The sequence below is a fragment of the Leuciscus leuciscus genome (assembly GCF_965113295.1).
Source record: "Leuciscus leuciscus genome assembly, chromosome: 11".
Classification (NCBI taxonomy): Eukaryota; Metazoa; Chordata; class Actinopteri; order Cypriniformes; family Leuciscidae; genus Leuciscus; species Leuciscus leuciscus.
The window spans coordinates 3,622,644-3,635,832 of record NC_138735.1 but is presented as its reverse complement, the minus strand read 5'-3'; the positions used below and the strand labels follow the sequence as shown (position 1 = coordinate 3,635,832).

At 38.1% G+C, this 13,189-nt stretch overlaps 1 protein-coding gene across 6 annotated transcripts in view; it reads right to left on the bottom strand.

Annotated features, from left to right (window-relative positions):
• lyrm4b (LYR motif containing 4) overlaps window positions 1-13,189 on the bottom strand; it is a gene marked incomplete at its 5' end in the record, with an annotated part of 65,345 nt that overhangs the window by 37,124 nt on the left and 15,032 nt on the right. The window contains 2 exons of one of the 6 annotated variants that reach the window (XM_082184399.1): window positions 10,544-13,117; window positions 13,151-13,183. The exons of 1 other annotated variant lie outside the window; for it this stretch is intronic. In XM_082184399.1, the coding sequence (XP_082040525.1) occupies window positions 12,896-13,117; window positions 13,151-13,183 (255 nt within the window). In that variant the 3' untranslated portion in view covers window positions 10,544-12,895. Of the gene's footprint in view, window positions 1-10,543; window positions 13,184-13,189 lie in introns of those variants that run through there. 4 more of the 6 variants (XM_082184400.1, XM_082184398.1, XM_082184401.1 and 1 more) reach the window with 4 other exon arrangements.

The following is a 13,189-nucleotide window of genomic DNA, read 5'->3' as shown; positions in this document are numbered from 1 at the left end:
GTCTCCATCCATGTAAAGGAGTGGCAGCATAAACCTCAGAATTTCTCCATCATACAGCTTCATATCCATCACACTAATGCAGTTTAACTGCATAACTGAGAGCCAAGTAAACATATTACAGATGTAAATATTACTGTTGTGATCTGCGATGAACACAGCATTTGTTGCTGGATTAAGAAGCTATTTTCGGGATATGGCGTCAACCCAACATAACGGGTAAATATCTCTCCTTTATCTTGGGAGGCAGGAGACAATATGTGATTTGAAAAGATGCCATGAGGACGGAAGTTTATGTTGTGGTAAAACAGAGGGAATGTGGAGAATGTGTGTCTGCGTTCAAATACCATAACAAACAGGTGAAAGAAAAGCAGAAAAAATGTGCGGAAAAAATGAAAATGTCTTCTTGTCTGTAAAGAATTATTAATTTCATATTGATATTGGGGCTTTTATCAGATACCATTAAAATATGAGATTAATTTGATTCATTAAAAGGCATTTCATTATCATATACAGCAATTTATAATTCATCCATCCATCCATCCATCCATCCATCCATCTATCTATCCATCTGTCTATCCGTCCGTCCGTCCGTCCGTCCGTCCGTCCGTCCATCCGTCCATCTATCATCTGTCTGTCTGTCTGTCTGTCCGTCCATCCATCCATCCATCCATCCATCCATCCATCCATCCATTTATATTCATATATTGTCTCTATAAATATAGAATTCAGTCAAAAGGTAAAAAAAAAAAAGATGTTTCAGCTTTACTGCATCATCCAATCCTATTTTCGACACAACACAATACATTGGTCCTCTGGCCACACATTTATCGCTGGCTGTTCAGCAAGTATAAAGATCTTGTGGACCATAAGTCACATTAGCAGTCAGATTTCATCTCTGTAGAAAGAGAAGAGCAGAGAGGTTTTGACACTGAGTACCTTCAGTAGTAGTTAGTGGAAATTGATTGTTCAGCAGGGGATAATCTGGACGAGAGCACTGAAGAGGTAAATCACATCAATACTGTATTTCAAACACAAGTGGATGGAAGTCATGGCCGTAGACAGTCAATATCCTCACCGAGGCATCAGATGTGCTGTGACAGGTGTGCTTTGGCACGCACCCACACACACAAACACACACAAACACAAGTGTGATAGCTCACTAAATGGACTGTTCACATCTGAGATACAAATGTGATCTGGATCAAAGATGAAGTGGCTTTGAAGGTGTGTGTTTGTATTGTAAATGTGAATGTGAATGTGTGCATTGGGAGGGAGGTTCAGACGGTGGCAGAACAAAAATGCACAATCCCGTAGAGAGGAAAACATGTTGTTGCATCTCAAAGTCATCAAAGAAAGAAAAAATGGCATTGTAATTGTTGCGAAACACCTAAACATGGACGTATCGCCCTCTGGGGGTAAAAACATGGAAGTTTTTCCCACAGAAAACAAGTAATTCGCACAGAATACTTCTGTCGGAACTTAAAGTCAGTGTGTAAGAACTGACCTGATGGAAAAATAAAAGAAATTAAAATATACTGAAATATTAACAGTCACAATATATACAAAAGAAGTGCAGATGAATACAGAAAAAAAGAAGCAATTCCAGGTTTGCTGCGCCTGTTTGTAGAGCTGCAAAGATTGGCCAAAATGTTGTGATTAAATATCAATAGAGCTAACTAAGTATATAAGTAAAATCATAATAATAATTTATTTTACATTACAACTGTAAAATCACAATACTACTATTTATGGCTTAATTTCTTCATTTTCAAACATTAAACCATTAAAACTATTTTGATAGAAAACTGCATGGAGCCTTTACAGCTTCTCTTCTGTTGATAAGCATTTCTCATTACAAGTATGGGAAGATGTTGATGCATGTTACATTCCAAATGTAAGTTAAAGTGACTCAAACTCAGAGCAGATGCAGAGATTTGTGTGAAGTAGCATTTACTATAAACTGAGCCGCTCTGAGATGTTGCAAACACGGGGGGATAATGAGCTTCTCACGTATCAGAAAACAGTCCTGTGCTTCACTCTGAAACACGCAGTGCATATTTTCAATTAAATTGCAGCCTTCATGATTTGATAATCGCACTAAGCCATATCGCGTGAGGAAAACAGCACAAGAACTGGACAAGGATGAAACTTTCTAGTGTGCGTGTGTCGAGCGCCTGTGTTCGCGCACCTGTAATGGAAACCCTGGTCTAAAGAGGCGCACAGGCAAATGTGACGCTAGCTAGAGACCCGCCTCCCACGCCGAAAACGTGGCGCGTTCTAATCCCCCTCGGAGCAGGTGAGTAACCGGAAGGGTTACGTTGGTGCCGTGACCCGGGTGGGAGTGAGGTTTAGGGGGGTGAGTGTAATGGAGGCCAGCTAGTAAGAGCTGTGTGGGTAAACCTCACTCCCCTGGCCTCAAGAAGCACACTAGCGACTGTGTTCTTTAGCATCCTTGTTAGCACACCTGCCTCCCACGTCGGTTCGAATCCTGCTCGGAGCGGGTAAGTAACCGGAAGGCAAGGCAAGGCAAGTTTATTTATATAGCACATTTCATACACTATGGTAATTCAAACTGCTTTAAAGAAATCGCACAGTCCAGAGTGGTTTTAATTCCAAAAGGTGCAAAAATATCAATATCCAATGGCAATATTGAAGTAATAGAAAAAAAACAGATTATCAAAAATTATAATACCAAAGAAAATAAATCAAAATTGTTGACAATACATGAATGTAAGTGTGTACAGGCCCACAAATACAAACGAGATTCAACCTCTCCACACCAACCTTCTCCCCTAAAATGGCTACCTCTTTTATAGACCTTAACTCCTAGTTTTGGAAAATACCATTTTAGGGAGAAACCTATAAATTACAAAGAGGTGACAAGACATAAACAAACAAACTGTCATGACATTTCTACTCTAAATCATACATAATTTATTTATAGTACCATTTAAAGGGCTCAAAACAATAAAGACAAAACATAATAAGAAAACTTACATACTAGGTTCCCTCCCTCCCCCATGAGGTCAGAACCAGATGGAGTAATCTTCCATGAGCACATGCTAGTTTAAATATGGCTACTTTCCTTATGTACTGGTTTGGCAAGTGAGGGGTGCACCAGAAGGTATGTGTAGCTGAATATTAAACATTTAAATCACATAAACTAACAACTTGCAGAACAACTGATGGGATGTTACAACACAAAAATCAGGGCTACAAACATACAATTACAAAAGGATGGTATATTTTGCCGGCATTTAGTTTGTGTGTATGTGTAATGGTGGAAACAGTTTGTTGTATGCACATACCCGTGCTCAATCCCTTCAAAATAATAGTCCTGGGTCACAGTCAGTCTGTGACAAGTACTAGCACTCATAATTTGCCTGAATCAGTATTTAAGCGAATATCGTTTATTATCTTTATGAGCGCTGTCTCTGTGCTGTGATGCGGTCGGAAACTGGATTGAAAATTATCAAAGTATCCATTCGAGCTTAAGAATTTGTTCAGCTGATTGAAGACAACTTTTTCAATGATCTTGCCTATGAAAGGAATATTTGAGATTGGTCTATAGTTGCTAAATATGGTCTTATCGAGATTGCTCTTTTTCAGGAGGGGCTTGCCAACTGCAGTTTTCAGGGAGTTTGGAAAACTTCCAGAGAGAAGTGAGGAGTTTACCACTTCTAGGAGATCTGCTTTTAAACAGTTTAACACACTTTTGAAAAAAGATGTGGGAAGAGCGTCAAGGGTGCAGGTTGATGTTTTAAGGTGCTGTACGGTTTCTTCCAAAATTTTGCCATCAATTTCTTCTAAATCTGACATAGTAACTACTTTCTCAGGTTGTGGTCTGATCTGTCTGACCTCAGCGCAACTCAAGGATGTGCTGATCACCTTTCTGATATTATTGATTTTCTCCGAGAAGAAGGAAGCAAACTCACTGCACTTGTTGTCTGAGAGCAATTCATTGGGAATCTGGCTTGGGGGGTTTGTCAGTCTCTCTACAGTAGCAAAAAGAGTGTGTGTTGTTAAAGTTGGTGTTTATAAATATTCGAGAAGAAAGTCTGTCTAGCTTTGCCTAGTTCCATATTGAAAGCATGGATGCTGTCTTTGTAGATGTTATAATGCACTACAAGTTTTGTCTTCCACCATATGCACTCTGCTTTTCTGCATTGTCTTCATATTTTGCACTGCAAAAGGGTTATATTGGAAGGGTTACATTGGTGCTGTGACCCGGATGGGAGTGAGGTTTAGGGGTTGAGTGTAACGAGGGCCAGCTAGTAAGAGTTGTGCTGGTAAACCTCACTCCCCTGGCATCAAGAGGCGCACTAGAGGCCGCGGTCGGTTCTAATCCCCATCCGAGCGGGTGAGTAACCGGAGGGGTTAAATTGGTGCCGTGACCCGGATGGGAGTATGGTTTAGGGGGGTGAGTGTAACGAGGGCCAGCTAGTAAGAGCTGTGTGTGTAAACCTCACTCCCCTGGCCTCAAGAGGTGCACTGGTGACTGACGCTAGCGTCCTTTTAGCCTACCCGTCTCTCATTTCGTAAACAGAAGTTCAAATCCTGCTCGGAGAAGGGCGAGTAGAACCGGAGGGGTTACACACCTATTAAATGTGATATATTTTCAAAGCCTGAGAAACCCGAGGCACGGGTTCTAGTAGACCAATCACAGCGCTTGCGTTCCGCGTAGAACTGACGCATTGTAAAATTTTTGGAGAGGTGCATGTCAGGGTACGCCGAAGGGTAGGCGTGCTACACACAACCTACGACGTAGCTACGGCGTGAGTTCGACGCAGAAGTATAAATCGGGGTTAAGAGTACACAACAAAACTGAAGGATACTTTGAGCTGGACCACTAGTCCAAGTCTCCAACAACACTTTTGAATTAAACCACATTCTGATTGAAACCAGGAAATCAACAACGACATGCTAGGCCATTAATTCATGCATCTTAGTTCACTCATCTGGTTCACTTTCCATTCGCTTCTCAATCCAGTCTGGAACTAATCTCTAAATCATTCAGGTCTGCTCATCATCATGTTCAAAATGGAGACCAACATAAATTATGTCATGTCAAAAGCATTAATGAGCAGAAAGCAACAGCTTGACTGTGTTGACACTGGCTCTCAAGAGAATTTAGCAGTCACATTTTTTGTCTCTTCAGGATAGATTTCTCACAGCTGTGGTGCACTGATAGAAAATGAAATCATGACACTATTGTGTTGATTATTTTACACTGTACAGACAAGGGTGTCTTGCATACTAATATGGACTGCATTTTCATATTTCAATTATTTTCTTTTTATATAATTTTAAAAGGGACCTAGTATACTAGTATATATATAATAAAGACAATATGTGGTAGAGAGAGGAGAGAATAGTGAGGGGGTTGTGTTTCAATCAGGAAATGTTGCAAGCCAGATTCAAACTTGTACCTCCCACAAGAGCACCACAAATGCAATTCGAAATCACATAATTCCCCTTAAAACAGAAGGCAAAAAGCACCAGGATGACCTACTACTTCTGAAGTGTGCATACAATAGACACTATGGACAATTTACTATCCCATGAGGCCACGGGAGAGTATTTGTAAATGGCAGTGAAGCAACGCAACTGATGCTGGTAGGTCACATGATAATGACAACATGGCGAATGTAGTACATTTAGACTGCACACACTCATACTATATAGTAGAACATACTTATTAATTAAATGGTTGTTTAGAACTTTACAGTTTCTCTATGAAAATAACCTCAGCTCTGATTGGCTAACTTTTCTGCATGTGAATTTCACATTGTGTAGTTCAAACTGTCTACAATCTCGGTTCCGTTTTCCATGTTATGTTCCATTTTAAAACTCTAAACCTAAGGTAGACACACACACACACACACACACACACACACACACACACACACACACACACACACACACACACACCACTCTTGCTGTTTATGGGAGCTCTTCCTGTCCTCTCCATGGTGAACTATTTACACACACTACTATAAAGTCAGACTCATTTTGGTGCTTGTAAATATATAGCCGTTATTCCACATTCACCTGAGGGAGGATGGAGGTTAAGGCGGGAAAGCCCTGAATTAATCTAGTCAGGCGTCTCATACACACCCGACTCTGCTTTACATTCAACAGCCTGAGTTATAGCCAACAATACACCACCACAAGAGAATCCAGCGTTTAGCTCTGGAAAACACCAAAGCAGCCATGATAGCTAATCTGAGACGGAATAAATGTCTTCAATCTTTGTCCCAGGAACGCAATGAAGAATGAATTTAGTTCTACTGGTAACTGGTTGTTTTTGTCTGTTGAAGACAGTGTTGCTCATAAACTGCAAACAATCAATTATATTGAGCAAATGAACAGGTGAAAAATGGATTTTTAAAAAGACATAGAGTGATGTCAAATGCATTCGAACTCTGAACTTTAAAATAGATTTGTAGAAACACTAGTAACAGTGGACCATTTTCAAACAAATGTTCCTGCTCGCACAAAACGGGATACAATTTTTTAAACATTACATTTTTGATTTTGTATATGCATTATGCATAATGCAATGCAAACTTAAACATGTGGTTACATAAAATTAGTTATACTTAAAATGATCAGTAACACTTTGCCCTGTTTAGCAGAATTGTACAGTAAGTGTTTAACAAGCTCCAAGAAAGCTTTAAATTCATAATTATTAAATTATTGCAAATTTTTAAATAAATCTCTTCTACTCACCAAGGTTGCATTTATTTGATCAAAATGATGTAAAAACAGCGATTTTATGAAATATTATTACAATTTAAAATAAACGGTTTTCTGTTTTAATATATTATAAAATGTTATTTATTCCTGTGATCAAAGCTGAATTGTCAGCATCATTACTCCAGCATTCTTTGATGAATACAAAGTTCAAAAGAAATCTTTAACATTATAAAGGTCTTTGTCAATTTTGATCCATTTAATGCATCCTTGTATTAATTTCTTAAAAAAAATAAAAATCTTAATGACCCCAAACTTTTGATGGTAGTGTAAATAATAATAATAATAAAAAAATCATGCTAAAATAGTCAAATAAAGTACACTTTAAAAACTATAATAGTAAATATTATAACATTTAAACTCTTTCAAATTTTTTTTTGCTGGGGCCAGTAAAAACATTGGCAGGGCAAAAAGAAATCTGAACTATGGTAGAAACAAAAATCCTTCCAGTTCATCCCTGCTGTCTACAGATAGGGGGCATTCAAACAGCACAGCACGTCTTTACTATAAAATGTCTTCCAATTTCCTCTAATAAATATATATTCGCATAAAAATCGAATGAAAACATGTTTTGTTCATTTAATCATATAGGAAAAACCATATAAAATGCAAGTATGCCATCTAAAAAAAGAACAAGGATTGAGAACGCAGAGAAAACAGTCACAAAAGAGCATCTGAGCGGGGCAAGACTGGAAGAGTGACTCACTGATTGGAGGAGATCCACCTCTCCTCAAACACACACTTACAGAAGAGCTGGAGACATAAGCCCGCGCCAGTCTGTGGTGTGGGTGTGTGTAGAGGGTGGGACGCATGCTGCTGGTGTCACGACACACACCGGGACATTATGTGTGTGTGTAACAGAGAGAGCCGTGGGTCTGGAGCCCGTATGTTGTGATGTGTCTGAGTCAACAGAGCGCTGGATCACTGTGGCACTGCTTATAGTGTCACTGGGGGAGATATGCAGAAGACACCTCCACAAACATGCAGAACACCACAGACGCATCACTTACAGCAGAAACACACTCTACACAGGAACGCAAACACATCTGTGAACGCCTGACAGTCTCGTTGTACGTTCAGTCTGGGACCACTAGTGGAAATGCCCTTATTTAGCGGTTTTATGATTTAAAGGGCCCCTGTTATTTTATTTTAAATGTTCCTAATTTAGTTTTTAAGGTCTCATACAATAGGTTTACATGCATCAAAGATAAAAAAAAAAAAACACTTTAATTTTCTCATAATCTACATTGCAGCATCAGCTCTTTTCTCTCAGTGTCTGAAACGGTTCGATAAAGGATTCAGTCTCTCTAAACTCCGCCTTTCTGAGAGCCTGCTCTGATTGGTCAGATGACCCAGTCTGTTGTGATTGGTCTACTCTGCTCTGATTGGTCAGATGGTCCAGTCTGTTGTGATTGGTCTTCTCTGCTCTGATTGGTCAGATGACCAAGTCTGTTGTGATTGGTCTACTCTGCTCTGATTGGTCAGATGACCCAGTCTGTTGTGATTGGTCTTCTCTGCTCTGATTGGTCAGACGGCCCAGTATGTTGTGATTGGTCTTCTCTGCTCTGATTGGTCAGATGGTCCAGTCTGTTGTGATTGGTCTTCTCTGCTCTGATTGGTCAGACGACCCAGTCTGTTGTGATTGGTCTACTCTGCTCTGATTGGTCAGATGGCCCAGTCTGTTGTGATTGGTCTTCTCTGCTCTGATTGGTCAGATGACCCAGTCTGTTGTGATTGGTCTACTCTGCTCTGATTGGTCAGATGACCCAGTCTGTTGTGATTGGTCTTCTCTGCTCTGATTGGTCAGACGGCCCAGTATGTTGTGATTGGTCTTCTCTGCTCTGATTGGTCAGATGGCCCAGTCTGTTGTGATTGGCCTACTCTGCTCTGATTGGTCAGATGGCCCAGTCTGTTGTGATTGGTCTACTCTGCTCTGATTGGTCAGATGACCCAGTCTGTTGTGATTGGTCTACTCTGCTCTGATTGGTCAGATGACCCAGTCTGTTGTGATTGGTCTTCTCTGCTCTGATTGGTCAGACAACCCAGTCTGTTGTGATTGGTCTTCTCTGTTCTGATTGGTCAGATGACCCAGTCTGTTGTGATTGGTCTACTCTGTTCTGATTGGTCAGATGACCCAGTCTGTTGTGATTGGTCTACTCTGTTCTGATTGGTCAGATGACCCAGTCTGTTGTGACTGATCAGAAACCAAACGACCATTTCCATTAATGACATATCAAAATCAGGTAAAGTATATTATTTAATCTATTGTTTGAATATTTTAAAATGTGCAGTTTAACAGTTAATAATAAGTTATAGTCTTTATGGTTTTCATTTTTCATTGAAGATCTTGTGTTATATATATATATATATAAAAAAAATCTGCAGTGGCATTGGTAATTAAAATGTAATATCAGCAAGTCTACAGTCATAAATTCACTTATTTTATCTGCACAATAAAGACTGCAGAATCATAAACAGTTCGTACTGATTTTACATCTTTAAAACTCTTTTATTTAAGTTACCTTGTAGACGCCGGTCAAAAACCCGATGCAGTGTTATTTCAATAACAGTTTAACTTTAAATAACTTGCACAGTGAGATTTTCTTCAGATTTTGGAGATTCAGAAAAGCTTGAAATTAAGCTTGCATTTTAAAACAGAGTGAAGCCAGCTCTTCTGCGCCTGACTCTATAACTTTCATTGAAGATCTTGTTTTAACTCCCCAGGAAGTTTAACTGCATTGATTCCCATGCTGAGAGTGTCAGGGTGACAGAAGCTCTTAATGCAGACAGCATGATGGACTGATCTCTAAGGCTGTACTTTGATTCGCTTTCAAAGAACAGCTCACCGTCTTTGGTGCGAGACAAGGAACAAATTATCCCAGTGCCTCCTATTCTTCCTTCAACCCCTTTTTTTGTGTGAAGTTCTTAACATAGATCTGTACGTTTTCTTACTTCAAGAGAAAAATATATGTTTTTGAGTAGGGATGTGCCCGAAGCCGAATACCTTATTCGGAAAGGCACGGATAATGACTTCAAAATGAAATCACGAATATTGGGCAGACACAGTCATTCCTCGTGTTTGCTGTATAACCGGTGAGCCAGTGGATAGCATGATATTAAACCCCTAAAATCACTACGCAATAACGAGTATGTGAAGTGAATGAGTGTAAACTCAAATCAAATAGCAGTGTTGCCGTCTCTGTGTGTCTCTCAGAAACCAGAGCTTGGCAAGAGTAATATCAACTAAGGCCCTGTTTACACCTGGTATTAGACGACACTAAATGCAGGTGTAAACGGGGTGTAAAACACTTCCAGAGGTTGTCGAATACGTATTTGACCGGATTGATTTTGTAGTGTAAACGCTCATGAGGTCGAATGTGTTCAAACAGCCACAAAACACCGTCTACTCTCCGTCTACTGACCTAATGCGTAAACATTACAGGAAGAGCTCTAGCCAGACTGGATTTAAACTATATATATATACAATTTTTTTTTTTTTTTTTTTTATAAGTTACACTATGCATTATATGATGTGTACATTATTTGATTTTTGTATTTCGATTTTTTTTTTTTTTATTGAAAATATAATATAGTGATTTGTGCATTTTGACCTGTATACTTTATTAATATTTATGATATTGGTTTAGGTGTACTTTTTATTTTATTTTATTTTTAATTTTAATTTTATTGTTTGATTCAACTATATATCGTGTTATATATGCTCTTTGTATATATATATATATATATATATATATATATATATATATATATATATATATATAAAAATCTCTCTCTTTAGGTCTCCTTACACAGAGCGACCAAGTGTTTGTAATTTGACTAATTAACTGCTGTTAAAAATGAACCTGAGACGTTGTTTGTTACACACACCCTGATGAAGGCATGTAAAGCCGCAATGCGTAGGTGTACACCTGTCACCAATTTTAATGTTTAAGCCATGAATAAAATAAAGGCTTCTTAACTTTTTTCAACATAATTCGAGTGCCTTGGAGTTCCTATGTTCTTAGAGCTTAATTATCCCAAACAACCGAAGAGCACTGAGATTTTACACCCTGTGCAGCACTTCTGTGGCATTCTGTGCTTTGATGGATTTAAACTTTGTCGGCATTAAGACCCAAGTTTGGTTTGAAGATGAAAAACGTACCAAGCACAATGTTCTCTCTCCATTCCTGATTTCTAACACACACTCACAGTGTTCGGCTGATCTTGCGTCTGTCAGAGCAGAAACTAAAGCTGATGCTCTCCGTATGTGTTTCCGTCGTCTCCGTTCGCGTTCATTTGTAAATTGCGCAGGTTTATTTCGTCAATTAGATCGAAAGATCTGAAAAAGCCCATACATTTACCCGTCCACAGACCCTCCCCTCGAAGAAATCAGGACAGAAGTGGTTGAAAATGGACAAAAGAGACGGATTAAAACACCAAACGGGAATGTGTCTCCCTCGTCTACTTGTGATCCGATCGACCAAACCACACTTTAACACCAGGAGTAAACAGGGCCTGAGATACTGAATCATCCACTTTTTCTACTAGCTACTTGATATGTCTATTTACACATGTTTTAAACCTTGTATGATATGAAAGGCTACATGATATTTCTCTGCCTCTCTCTTGGAGACGTCAAGCATTTATGTATTCTTAATCATTTGTATGCATGGTAAAAGTTGTTTTAGCGATTTTCAACCACTGAATATTTTTGAGGGATTAAGCCTAAAATAATGAGAAAAATACAAAGAACCTTTTAAAATAGCCAAAGTCCAGCAAAACTTCTACCTCAATGGGAATTGGAGTGGAATTTGCCCCGAATTGGAGTGGAATTATGGGAACAAAGTGCGTGACAGCGAGGCACGATCGGTCATTAGTGGTGTGTGTGCGACAGGTGGAGGCCGAGTTGGTGTTCATATATATATATATATATATATATATATATAAATATATACACACACATATCTGGAGACGACCTCCTCCAGCTCTCAGGAGGATACAAGGAATTATACGGGAACAAAGACACAAGATCCGTCCACAGCTCCTTCATTAGGAACACCAGCAGAGCGAAAATGAAGTTTGATGAAGGAGGCTGTTCTTTTAACACAAGAGGACCGACTTTAAATTAAACACCATGATAATCCATAGGCCTTTCTGCACACCTCACTATGAACAAGAAGGACAACTGCAATGAAAAGTGAAGCTGAATTTGTTAGATTGAATTACTAGGAACATGTTCATGTTCAAGAGTCTTTCTAAATCAGAATTAAATGAATGGGCGGTGTTTTAACTAGAGTCCTTCCACACTTGCACTGATTCATTTTTCAGCATGGAACTGAGAAATCTGGCAAGGTTAGTTCATGTCTTGTAATCTCGACTGCTGTTATCTTTAAAATAAAGAAAAAAATACATACGATAACACAACATCGTTCAAAAGTTTGGGCTCACTAACACTTTTTTTTTTTTTTTTTTTTTTTTCTTCAGCAAGGATGCATTAAATTAAATCAAAAGAGACAATAAACGCATTTATATTGTTAAAAAAAAAATCTATTTCAAATAAAATGTTCTTTTTTAATTTTCTATTTATCAAAGAATCCTGAAAAAAAAAGTACAACATTGATAATAATCAGAATTTTTTCTTGAGCATCAAATCATCATATTAGAATGATTTCTGAAGGATCATGTGACACTGAAGACAGGAGTAATGTAAGTGATCACAGGAATAAATTACACTTGAAAATGTATTCATATATATTTGTTTCCTAGACATATTGTTACAGTGCAAGAGTCTTCTTTCAAAATGATAAAAAAATCATACTGACCGCAAACTTGTATATATTTCATAATTTATGATTGTATAATTGCCTGAAAAATTAAATAACAGGATTTAGAAAAAAAAAAGAAAAAGAAAGAAACATTATAAGAAAATAAAAATATTTCAGATTTCACCACTATTTCTAGATCACTAATAAAACAAGTAAATTCATTGATCATATGAACTCATGAGAATATCTTATTCAGATTGTTTTGACAATATAATTTGTAGTACAACATTTTTATTAAATAGAGTAGAAAATAGAAGCAATCTCACTCTCAGCCACCTTCATATTTAAATATTTATATTTTATGTAAAACAATTTTATTTTAAATGTATATACTGTATGTATTGGAGGCTGAACAACAAAAACAGGCACAGCAAGATAAAAAGAGAGAAGCGTGTACAAAATATTCTTCTTATTTCCCAACAAGCTCTGCAGAATCCACAGATTACAAAATCTATTTTTCGGACCGGTACCTGTCTTTGAATTATGTTTTTTCGGACCGGTACCTGTCTTTGAATTTTGTTTTTTTGGAGCGGTACCTGTCTTTGAATTACGTTTTTTCGGACCGGTACCTGTCTTTGAATTATATTTTTTTGGAGCGGTACCTGTCT